Below are 12,683 nucleotides of genomic sequence, written 5' to 3'. Positions count from 1 at the left end.
GAAACAGCCTGCTGAACAACTGCCAGCCTGACCATATCTCATCCCAAAAAAGGTTAGAAAATATTATCCTAAATGTGGACCTTTACATGGGAGACAACACTTTAGTATGACAATGAAGGTCATATGGTCATCTTTTTGCTTTAATTCCAATTTTTGGATAATTTTTCTTAATATATTCTTGTTTCCTCTTTTTTTCACTAAGCACTATGTTTTCAAGTTCCATCCATGTGAATATATACACATTTACTCTTTACTTTTCTAATAGCTGCATAACATTCCATGGCACCTCTCCCAGTGATGGACATTCCAATTCTCTTTTACCAGAATGAATTCTGCAAGAACATCTTCACATATGTCTCCTAGTTTGGGCTCTCCTTACTCTTTTCCAAAATTTTAAAACAGTTTCCTGTCTTCTTATTCTTAACTGCTCCCTAATTCAACTCTCCCTCTGCTCCCAGCAGTTCCAAAACCTTTGATAGCTTCCCATGTTACAGAATTAAACACTTATTTCATTGTGGTGGCCAAGGTTCTGATCCTAATTATCTGGCTTTATGTCTTACTATTCATATTGTATTCTCCAGCCAAATAGAAATACTATTTTCTGGTCTTCTCATATATTTCTAACTTTCCTGTTCATCAAGCCTTTGCTCTTATTATTATACTCCTCTTTTTTTTAAATTAAATTTATTTATTTATTTTTGGCTGCATTGGGTCTTCGTTGCTGCACGTGGGCTTTCTCTAGTTGTGGCGAGCAGGGGCTACTCTTCGTTGCGGTGTGCGGGCTTCTCATTGCGGTGGCTTCTCTTGTTGCAGAGCACGGGCTCTAGGTGCACAGGCTTCAGTAGTCATGGCATGCAGGCTCAGTAGTTGTGGCTTGTGGGCTCTAGAGCACAGGCTCAGTAGTTGTGGCGCAGAGGCTTAGTTGCTCCACAGCATATGAGATCTTCCCGGACCAGGGATCGAACTCGTGTCCCCTGCATTGGCAGGCAGATTCTCAACCACTGTGCCACCAGGGAAATTCCTGTACTCCCTCTTGAACGCATTTCCTCCCATTTGTAAATCCAGCTTTTGTGGTATTATTACACCTAGATTATATTTATTCATATACTTGTCTTGTGCTAGTCCCATAAGACTATACCTCTTTTATGCTAGTTATTTCCAACAATCATCAGCATAGTGCTTCATATGCCACATGTCCTCTTTATATACATGCTTAACTGAATAGTAACTCCTAAAAATAAGGAACTGTGGGTACAAAGAGACAAAAGACTTGATTCTGGCCCCAGGAGTTCATAGGATCATTTGCATGGAACCCTCACGGAGCCTTAGAATAGAGATTGGAACTAAGAGTAGGAATTAAGCTAGGCCTTAGGAAAAAAGGTCAGGTCTTAGGTAACATATTCCTTGTTACAGTGCTTTCCATGGTAGGAATGATATAACATTAATAACTAACATAAATGAATACTTACTATGTGCCAAGCACTGTTTTATGGAATTTACATGTACTGGCTTTTAATCTTCACAGCAGTTCAGTAAGGTAGGTAATAATATCATCATCTTCCATTTACAGAGGAGAAAACTGAATCCCAGATAAGTTGAAACATTTGCTCAAGATTGTATAACTAGTAAATGGTAGGTGTATGTATAGAACCCATGTAGTCTGTTTTCCTAACTTGCACCCTTAACTTACTCTGTCTTTACTAACAGAAAGGATATTCTGTTTGGATGAGGTGTAAAAGTTTCACCAAGAACTAAAGTAAAGATACTTTTCTCAGGACTCTACACAAGTCTGAGAATCAACAAAGGAGAATCAACAGATTTCCCTTTTATGAAAATTGACTGTGGACCAAGGGCCAGAAGTTTATGAGATATAATGCAAATGTCAAATCCTACTGTTTTAGAAGGCACTCAGTAGATTATAGTGATTGTTCTCCTTAGCCTTAACTTTTTTACATGGGAATAATAATGGACTGAAAGCTCCTGGAGAGAAGCAATTGCCATTATAACTGCAATTTTCAGCACAATTTCTGGTGTGAAATAACTAATAATAACAATAACTAACGTTTAGTAGTGTTTATTATTTGCTAGTATTAAAGTAAAATAAAATGGAGACCAAGCTTGAAAATCCTCCAAGCAAACAAAACCAGTTAGGCTGCATAAGTTAAACTTAATCTATTGATAGCTTATTTCATGAACTTAAGCAAAAGGTAACATTATTTCTTGTATATGCCTCTGATAACAATAAGCAGAACTTAAATCATCTTCTAAAATAGTATAAGATAAACACTTTTAACCAGTCTCCTGTCATCTGTAAACTCCCACTGTAACAACCAATCATCGTAAATGTTAAACAACTTCCTCATTCTCACTTTAAAAACCATCCTGTAACTACATGCCTCTGAGCTTCTAACCACTTTCAGTTTGAAGTCTCTCTGTTCACAAATAGCTTATTTGTCACTCAATAAAATATTCGTATCAAATAAATCTCTCTGAATTTTCTTTTGACAGTTTTTGGTGTCAGAAGTGGGACCTACAGAAGATCCCTGATTAGTCAAGAGGCTGGTGAGTGAACAAGTGCCAGTACTCATGGAGCCCATTATGCTCACTGTTTTCTCACTGACCAAGAAGTTTCACAGTACACCTCTCTTGAATCCAAGCTTCACTCCCTTTCGTGTTGAGCTCTCCAATTTTATTGAGCAACTATTGTTGAAACTTTTTGATAAGTCACCCTATTCTGTTCAAAAAGGGGCGGGAGTGTAATTTCCTGTGTTTCAGAACAGCTGTTCAAAAACAGGACCCCTCAGAGTTAAGATGTCCTGGAGAATCTAAGGTGAAGATGGGTTCCACCTGGTCCAAATCACAGACCAGGATCTTGTGCCTTTTGGAAAAATGGGTGAACTTTATGAAGGATGACTGGAATTGCAGTGGCCACTTTGGGGAACCTTTAATTTAGATAAGATAGTCCACCTTAGGGACACCCTTAAAAAGAGAATATTCCAAATTTCTCAGAAACGATGGTAGGCAAAAGCTTCTAAAAGACAAAATGACTCCAAAAACAGCTTCTCTAAAAGAATCCTTACAGCACACAGAAAAAAATTTACCAAAAAAATTTTGGTAGAAAGCTCTAGCCATCAGCAGGTAACCTTAATTTATTACATCTGCCAGAAATAATTTGGATCCAGCTATTCTTTTGAGTTTTATATTACTGTACCTGACACATGGTTAAAATTTAAAAATGAAAGTTATACAATCTCTGTGTCTGTCTATATATTTATGTATATATGAATTCATGTATGGTGTGTGATATTTTTTAAAGAGCTCTATTTAATCTGCTTAAAGGAAAATAAGCACTTATATAAATTAAGTGCTCTTAAAACTCTCAGAAATATAGAAACTAATCCAAATGCTTTTCAAGTTGGTGTGATCTGGAATGATATTTGGTAAATAAAAGCTACTTTAAATGTGTTGGTTTAATAAAATAGGGTTGTCAACATTAAATATAATGCAAATATACAAACATTTCTACCCAGGTTTACTAGTAAAATAAGCTCGTGCTATCTCTATATTATAAAATTTGGCAGCAAGAAAAACAATATAAGATGATGATTAGCTGTTTAATGTTTAATCCAAGCACATTTACTAAAAAGAAGTAAATTAAATAGATGTAAGATAAAAGTTTATGCTAAGTTAACTTAAATGATGGATATTCATTATCTATTATATCCTATCTAGATCATTTCCAAATAAGATAATATACTGAAACATTAATTGCTAAACATAAATTTATCATAAGTTTTTGGCTTCTTAATTTTTACAGATAAAAGCTACTTGGGGTTATAATAAACATGTCTTTTGCCAGATTAAAAAACCGTACTATCGAAAATATGAACAGGTCAATTATGAATGTGAATGAAGTTGAATCAGCAACTTAAAAACCTCCCAAAAGTTCAGGACCAGATGGCTTTACAGGTGAATTCTACCAAACATTTAGAAAAAAGTTAGCACCTGTCCTTCTCAAATTATTCCAAAAAATTGCAGAATGAGGAATGTTTCCAAACTCATTCTGTGAGGCCAGCATCACTCTGATACTCAAACCAGACAAAGATATCACAAAAAAAAGAAAATTACAGGCCAATATCACTGATGAACATAAACACAAAAATCCTCAACAAAATATTAGCAAGCTGGGCTTCCCTGGTGGCTCAGTGTTGAGAGTCCACCTGCCGATGCAGGGGACATGGGTTCATGCCCCGGTCCAGGAGGATCCCACATGCCGTGGAGCAGCTGGGCCCGTGAGCCATGGCCGCTGAGCCTGCGTGTCCGGAGCCTGTGCTCCACAATGGGAGAGGCCACAACAGTGACAGGTCCGCGTACCGCAAAAAAAAAAAAAAAAATTAGCAAGCTGAATTCAGCAGTACATGAAAAGGGTCATACACTATGATCAATGCAGATTTAACCCAGGGATGGGATTGAACTAATCTCATCCTTGAATGTTTCAATATCCACAAAGCAATTAATGTGATACGCCACATTAACAAATTGAAGAAGAAAATCATATCATCTCAATAGATGCAGAAAAAGCTTCTGACAAAATCCAACAACGATTTATGACAAAAAACTCTCAACAAAGTGGGTACAGAGGAAATATACCTCAACATAATAAAGGCCATATATGACAAGCCCACATCTAACATCATACTCAACAGTGAAAAGCTGAAGGCATCTCCTCTAAGATAAGAAACAAGACAAGGATGCTCACTCTTACCACTTCTATAGTATTGGAAGTCCTAGCCACAGCAATCAGACAAGAAAAAGAAATAAAAGGAATCCAAATCAGAAAGGAAGAAGTAAAACCATCACTGTTTGCAGATGACATGATACTACACATAGAAAATCCAAAAGACACTGTCCAAAAGCCTACCATAATTCATCAATGAATTCAGTAAGGTTGCAAGATACAAATAAATATACAGAAATCTGTTGCATTTCTGTATACTAACAATGAACTATCAGACAGAGAAATTAAGAAAACAATCCCATTTACAACTGCATCAAAAAGAATAAAATACCTAGGAATAAATATAACTAAGGGGGTAAAAGATCTGTACTCAGAAAACTATAAGGCACTGATGAAAGAAATTGGAGATGACACAAATAGATGGAAAGATACACTGTGTTCATGAATTGAAAGAATTAAAAATGTTAAAATGACCATACTACTCAAGGCAATCTACAGATTCAGTGCAATCCCTATCAAAATACCAATGGCATTCTTCACAGAACTAGAAAAAATAATCTTAAATTTTGTATGGAAACACAAAAGACCCTCCAATATCCAAAATAATCTTGAGTAAGAAGGTCACAGATGGAGGTATCATGCTTCCTGATTTCAAACTATACTACAAAGCTACAGAAATCAGAAGAGTATGATACTGGCACAAAAACAGAAGTATAGATTAATGGAACAGAATAGACAGCCCAGAAATATACATTTCTGGTCAATTAATCTATGACAAAGGAGGCAAGAATATACAATGGGGAAAAGACAGTCTCTCCAGTAAGTGTTCCTGGGAAAACTGGAAGCTACATGTAAAGGAATGAAATTAGAACATTTTCTCACACCATACATAAAAATCAATTCAAAATGGATTAGAGGGGCTTCCCTGGTAGCACAGTGGTTAAGAATCTGCCTGCCAATGCAGGGGACACAGGTTCGAGCCCTGGTCCAGGAAGATCCCACATGCTGTGAAGCAACTAAGCCTGTGCACCACAACTACTAAGCCTGTGCTCTAGAGCCCGCGAGCCACAACTACTGAAGCCTGTCCACCTAGAGCCTGTGCTCTGCAACAAGAGAAGCCACCGCAATGAGAAGCTCGTGGCGCCACAATGAAGAGTAGCCCCACTCACCGCAATTAGAGAAAGCCCGTGCCCAGCAACGAAGACCCAATGCAACAACAACAAAAAATGGATTAGCGACTTGAACGTAAGACCTGAAACCATAAAATTCCTGGAAGAAAACATAGGCAGTATGCTCTCTGACATTGGTCTTAGCAATATTTTAGGGTACGTCTCCTCAGGCAAGGAAAACAAAAGCAAAAATAAACAAGTGGGACTATATACATTAAAAAAAAAAAGTACTAAAAAGCTTTTGCACAGCAAAGGAAACAATCAACAAAACAAAAAGGCCATCTACTGAATATAAAGATATTTGCAAACAGTATATCTGATATGGGGTTAATATCCAAAATATACAAAGAACTCATACAATTCAACATTAAAAAAAACAAACAACTCGATTAAAAAATGAGCAGTGGAACTGAATAGATATTTTTCCAAAGAAGACACACAGACAGCCAACAGGTACATGAAAAGATGTTCAATATCACTAATCATCAGGGAAATGCAAATCAAAACCACAGAGATATCACTTCACACCTGTCAGAATGGCTATTATCAAAAAACAACAAATAACAAGTGTAGGCAAGGACGTGGAGAAAAGGGAACCCTTGTGCACTGTTGGTGAGAATGTAAATTGGTGCAGCCACTATGCAAAACAGTATGGAGATTCCTTAAGAAATTAAAAATAGAACTACCATATGATCCAGCAATTCCACTGCTGGGTAATTATCCACAGAAAACAAAAACACTAATTCAAAAAGATATATGCACCCCTATGTTTACTGCAGCATTACTTACAATAGCCAAGACATGGACGCGACCTAAGCACCCATCAACAGATGAATGGATAAAGAAGACGTGATATATATTTTAAAATGGAATATTACTCAGCCATTAAAAAGAATGAAATCTAGCCATTTGCAACAATATGGATGGACCTACAGGGCATTATCCTAAGTGAAGTAAGTCAGACAGAGAAAGACAAATACTGTATGATTTCACTTATATGTGGAATCTAAAAAACAAAACTGAACAAACAAAACAGAAATAGTTACAGATACAGAGAACAAAGAGCTGGTTGCCAGAGGGGAGGGGATGGGGGGCAGAAAAAACATAGGTGAGGAAGATTAAGAGGTACAAAACTTCCAGCAGCAAAATAAATGAGTCATGGGTATGAAATGTACAGTGTGGCGAATATAGTCAACAACTATATAATATCTTTATATGGTGACACTGTAACTAGATTTATCATGGTTATCATTTTGAAATTTATAGAAATACTGAATCACTATGTTGTGTAACAGTAACTAACATAGTGTTGTAGATTAATTATACTTCAAAAACAAACAGCAAACAAATTCATAGAAAAAGAGATCAGATTTGTGGTTACCAGAGGCAGGGGGAATTGGATGAAGGCAGTCAAAAGCTACAAACTTCCAGTTATAAGATAATAAGTACTAGGGATATAATGCACAACATGATAAATATAATTAACCCTGTTGTATGTTACATATGAAAGCTGTTATGAGAATAATTTCTAAGAGTTATCATAAGAAAAAACCCCTTTTTTCTATTTCTTTAATTTTGTATCTGTATAAAACAATAGATGTTCACTAAACTTATTGTGTATGTAAGTCATTATGCTGTATATTTCAGACTTACACAGTGCTGTATGTCAATTACAGCTCCACAAAACTGTAAGAAAAAATTGTACTGTGAGAAAACGTCTCTAAAAAATATAATTTTTTGTAATTATGTATTCATGAATTTGCTAATCTACTATAGGATGCTGCTATTATGACAGTTCACAACTGCATGCTTCCTAGTTTTCACTGGAAAATAAATGTTAATAAAGGTTAAAATTTATAATCAATATATAAAAAAATACTAGAAACAAGAAAGAAAGAAAACAACTTTGTATACAAAGTATGAGAGGAAAATGGGATGTAATTTTAGAAGAAGAGCATGCAAAGAATATAGGTTGTATTTTTGTTATGGAAAAAAGAAAGTAATTTTGTACAGCAATTTTGTAAAGTAAAATTACTGTTCATTCCAGAATGAGAAAGAGAAAAGGAATAACACAAACTCTAAATGGATATAGAAAGTGCTTGTTTAGAAATTTTATGTTGGAAGGTCGAAGTTAGCTAAAATTATTTATAAGGGTTTTAAAAAATGAGCTCAATAATAAACTGAAACAAACTAGAACGTTTTTACCCTCTGTGTTAAAAGCACAAAGTTTCTTAAATTATTGGTCTGCTTTTAATAAGATACAGTAAGTCCCCTACACATGAACCCTCAAGTTGCAAACTTTCAAAGATGCGAACGTGCATTCGCATGTCCAATCACATAAGTTAGTTCACGTGTCTGGCATACATAGTCACATGTGCGCATCCTCTACAAGGGTTGTGTTTTTGCGTACTTCACTGTACAGTACCGTATAGAGTACAGTAGTACAGTATCTTTATCTCAAGCCCAGGATGTCCGGAAGTAAGCGTAAAAGCAGCAGTATACAGCCGATTGTGTTAGTTGGGTACCTAGGCTAACTTTGTTGGACTTATGAACAAATTGGACTTACAAACGCGTTCTCGGAACAGAACTTGTTTGTATGTAGGAGACTTACTGTATTATAAAAGGTTTTTCTTTACCTTTTGTGTAAACTGTCTAGGAACTAAAGATTCTGTGTCTTAGCAAAATAATTTCCTGTGCTTCATGTTACCTAACTACTTAGGAAAACTGAATCTTTACAACATTACAAGAGGTAAGGTTTTTTTGGTTTGGTTTTGTCTTTTAGAACTATGTGACTTTCTGTATTTGCTTTTGAAATCTTTTGGTTGTCACTTTGGCTGAATAGGTAACTAAGTTCTGCTTCACAGTAAAGCATTTACAATCAACTACAGGCCAAAATGCTTTGTCTTTATGGAGATTCATGGAAAGGACCCTGACAAGTACTCTGGAATACAGGTTTCTGATAACTTTAAGCTCATACCACTAAACTGAGTAAGAACTTCTAGAACTCTAATGGAGAAACTGCTTAACTCATAAACCTGCTAACCCAAGATCAAGCAAAACAAGGATTAATTACATGGGACCAAATGAACTGATGAAAATAATTATAACTTTTATGACTTTGTTTGAAACACTGTCAGTTCTTCAATGCTTGTTTTCCAGATTTAAAGAACGCTTTTTTTCCTCTCCTTCTAAGCTATCTAAACTTAAAATAATTTGGTAAAGTATACTTTTAAAAGCAAAAATGAAACATTTACTTTTTCTCCTTACCTGATCCCTTCAGAATTAAAACAAATTACAAAAAAAAAAAAAAAAAACAACCCTTACTGAGTATTCTTATTTTCATGGCAATATAGATATTTGCATAAATTCAATAAGAATCTGTTCTCTTTGTAACAGGACACAACTGGACAAGTCCTTGGCTTGACTTCTTAGCATAAAGAGGCTTTTAAAGATCTAACCTGAGTTTACTTATTAAGACAGTTTTAAGGATCTAAAGTTGACTTTATGGAGCCAATAAAGCCCCTTGGATATTACCAAAGCTTTGACTGGAGTATCGTATTTGAGAATGTGCATAAAATCACTGTTCCTGCTGCACTTATGTAAATAACAAGCCAAGTTTAAAAAGACTAGACTTATTTTACAAACAAATTACTTATGATTATCTTTGGTAAAAATGAGGTGACTACAGAGAGAAAAATTATGTTTAAACAGAAAACTTTGGCATATTCATAATCAAATTCGAGTCCTGTTTATTGTCTTTGAGGTTTTGTATCTAACTGTAAACTGGACTGGGTCCTGAACTCTTCTAGTTTTCTCCAACATCTGGCTATGACTCTCCAAACTAATATTTTCAATTTTCTCCTACCCTTCTGACTTGAAATAAAAACTAAAACTGTCCTTTTCCTCAAACTCTACAAGCTAAAGCTACCAGTCTTGATACAGACTTCAGAGAAGTCACAACAGATCATGTATAGACAAGACAACCTTCATACCTACTTCCATGTAGGCCACTCAGAGCTCAGCAGAACACCTGATGACATCATCAAAGACATTCAAACTGCAAACCAGGAAAATCTGTCAGTTTGAAACTGCCACCTTCATTCCACCTTCATCTAAAAATCCGAGCTCAATTCCAAAAATTTTCTCGACGGGCTGCTCTCTAGACTCAACAACTACATTTATAATTTGTTCCAACTAATCTTTAATATTTGCCTTTTTTTGTTTCCATAGAAATGCTTCTTATTGAATACTTGATTGCTCACACCATATAGAAGCCTACTTAGATGGAAGCTTACCTATATAGCACTGCCTCCTAAAATAAGACATCCTCATGTTCATCCCATCCTAAGTAATCATGACATAGTTCAGTACTATAAGGCACTAATGCAATATTGAAAGGCTTATTTCCACAGGTCCATAAAGCTTTCTGTGATCTGCTTCCAAAGAAGACAATGTGCCCCATATATTAGAACCCAGAGACTCAGTTTATTGGAAAAGACACCAACAAAAGACTGCACTTAAACTTCATTGGGAGAGACCTTATCCTCTGCAAAATCTCTACAGTTACAGCAAGAATTTGTAAATTCTTTAGCCAGAGTTATTTTAGACAACTGCATAGCCTTAGACACCCTAACCACCCAAGACAGAAGTGCATGTACTGTAACTGGTAAAAAAAAATGTTGTTTCTATGTTAATATATCAAAAAGATCTTAAAGATCAGATGCCAGTCTTTAATCAAATAGGCAACGCTTCTTCCCTTGATTATTTAGTTGGTTAAATCATGGCTCCTGGGACTCTCTGCTCTGGAGAATCTTTCAATCCTTGACTACTATTCCCCTCATAGTCATTATATTAACCTCCCTAGTGCCTTGTATCCTCTCAAGAGTTTAAATGTCTTTCAGCGACTACTCACACATCATATGTTATCCATCAGGATTAGACAACTGGAAGAACTCAATGATCCCACTGACCGTATTCAGGGTGACTATGTAACTGCCGGTAACAGCAACTACATGACCATCCATGCCAAGGACTACATCAATGACCATCCATGCCAAGGACTACATCAAAGGGGTAGTGAGAGTAACACCATATTGGTTCACACTCTCAGCTTGTCGAGAGAAAGACCAAAAGTCGGAGACTTTTTAAATAAAATAAATGGAGACCAGGCTTGAAAATCCCCCAAGCTGACCAAGGCAGTTAGACTGCATAAGCGAAACCAAATCTAGTTTATATCATGAACATAAGTGACACTTAACAGGTTATTCCTTGTAAATGCCTCTAATAATCAACGTAAATTGTCTTCTTAAAATAGCGTAAGATAATCACTTTTAACCAATCCCCTGCTGTCTGTAAACTCCCAACGTAATAACCATTGTAAAGGTTAAACAACTTCCTCGCGCTCACTTTATAAGCCATCCTGTAACTACATGCCTCTGTGCTTCTGGTTTCTCCCTCAATAAAATATTCATATCAAGTAAAAAAATTTATTTTAATTAATTAATCCTTTTAATTAGGAGGTTAATCCTTTTAATACTAGGTGTTAATCTAGCTGTTAAGTAATAAGGAGGTTAATCCTTATAATACTAGGTAGCCTTCTAAGGATTTAAATACGTTAAGTTTATTGCTCACTACAACGCCATGAGATAGGTACTGTTATTATACTAATTTTGTAGATCAAGAACTAGGGCCCAGAGAGGTGAAATTACTCTCCTATAGTCACACAACTGGAGAATAATAGCAAAACCGGGAGCTGAACCCAGCAAGCACAATCAAGGATTTGAGCGCTATGTCAAAGAATCAATATTTATCCCTGTTACAGTAACTGGGTGGAACTTTGCTGAAGGCTTTTGAGAGCCCCATCCAGTGTTTTGTTTTTTGTTTTGTTTTGTTTTACCAAGGCTTTCAGCTCCCGTCAGAGACAGGCCGCTGCCAGGAACCGCCCGGGCGTGGAGCTGTCAAGGCTGACTCACAGGACATCTATCGGGGGCCAGAGGGGCAAGCCTGCCGGGCAGCCCCCTGGTACGACGGTCCTCAGCGAGGAGAAAACAAAATCAGCGACCCAGGTCTAGAAGCACCCGCGGGGCCTCCTCGGAGGGAGGCAAGAAGGGGGCGGGGAAGGGAAGCCGCGCGGGGCGGCGGGCGCGGGCGGCGGGCGCGGGCGGCGCCGGGGCGGGGCGACAGGGAGGCGGGCCGGGGCGGACTCACAGATCCAGGAGCTGACTGACCCGCTGCTGGCTCGGCATCGCGGCCGCCCTCAGAAGCCTCTTCCGCGGTCCCGGGGCCGTCGAAATCCAGCCAGAGACCGTCTGTCAACTCCTGCCCCGACAAGACGCGTAGGCCCTTGTGACGTCGCCCGCCTCTTCCGGTGACCAGGCGCGGGCGCGCTGGCGACTGCCGAGCCCCTTTGGGGCGGAGCCCGGCGCCGTGCGCCGCAGCGGCGGCGGGATAAAATGGAAAGGAACCTTACTCTCAGAGAAGCGCTGCGGCAGTTGTCGTTCTGCAGACCTGCGGCCGGACTCCGGCGCTTTTCCGAGTCGGCCAGCCCCGCGCGCGACCTAGCCCGGTACCCCTGGAGCCGCGCGTGGCTGCGAGGTCGCTGCTCTTACTACAGGGGTGCGTTTCATGCTGGGCCGAGCATCTGGCGATGCACACCAGGGACCCCCTTGGATACAGACTCCGTGACCGTCAGAGAGTTTTAGCGGATCCGAGAGTGACTGCCGTTTACCGAGCACTTTGTGTAAGAAAGCACGCACTGAGATGAGTGCTTTCAGTAA

General features: G+C 38.1%; 1 protein-coding gene across 3 annotated transcripts in view; it reads right to left on the bottom strand.

Annotated features, from left to right (window-relative positions):
- The window catches only part of AMN1 (antagonist of mitotic exit network 1 homolog), a 73,256-nt gene extending 60,974 nt beyond the window's left edge, over positions 1-12,282 (bottom strand). Inside the window, exon 1 of one of the 3 annotated variants that reach the window (XM_060166607.1) lies at positions 12,135-12,282. Coding sequence is in view for 2 of the 3 variants with exons in the window: in XM_060166606.1 (XP_060022589.1) it covers positions 12,115-12,152 (38 nt within the window). In the remaining variant the exon portion in view is untranslated. Of the gene's footprint in view, positions 1-12,114 lie in introns of all 3 variants that reach the window. The other 2 variants (XM_060166608.1, XM_060166606.1) reach the window with 2 other exon arrangements.
- Positions 12,283-12,683: the final 401 nt, after the last annotated feature.

Source organism: Lagenorhynchus albirostris, chromosome 11, assembly GCF_949774975.1.
Source record: "Lagenorhynchus albirostris chromosome 11, mLagAlb1.1, whole genome shotgun sequence".
In the NCBI taxonomy this organism is placed as follows: Eukaryota; Metazoa; Chordata; class Mammalia; order Artiodactyla; family Delphinidae; genus Lagenorhynchus; species Lagenorhynchus albirostris.
Note: the sequence above shows the minus strand (reverse complement) of the source record. Positions and strands in the feature narration are given on the sequence as shown.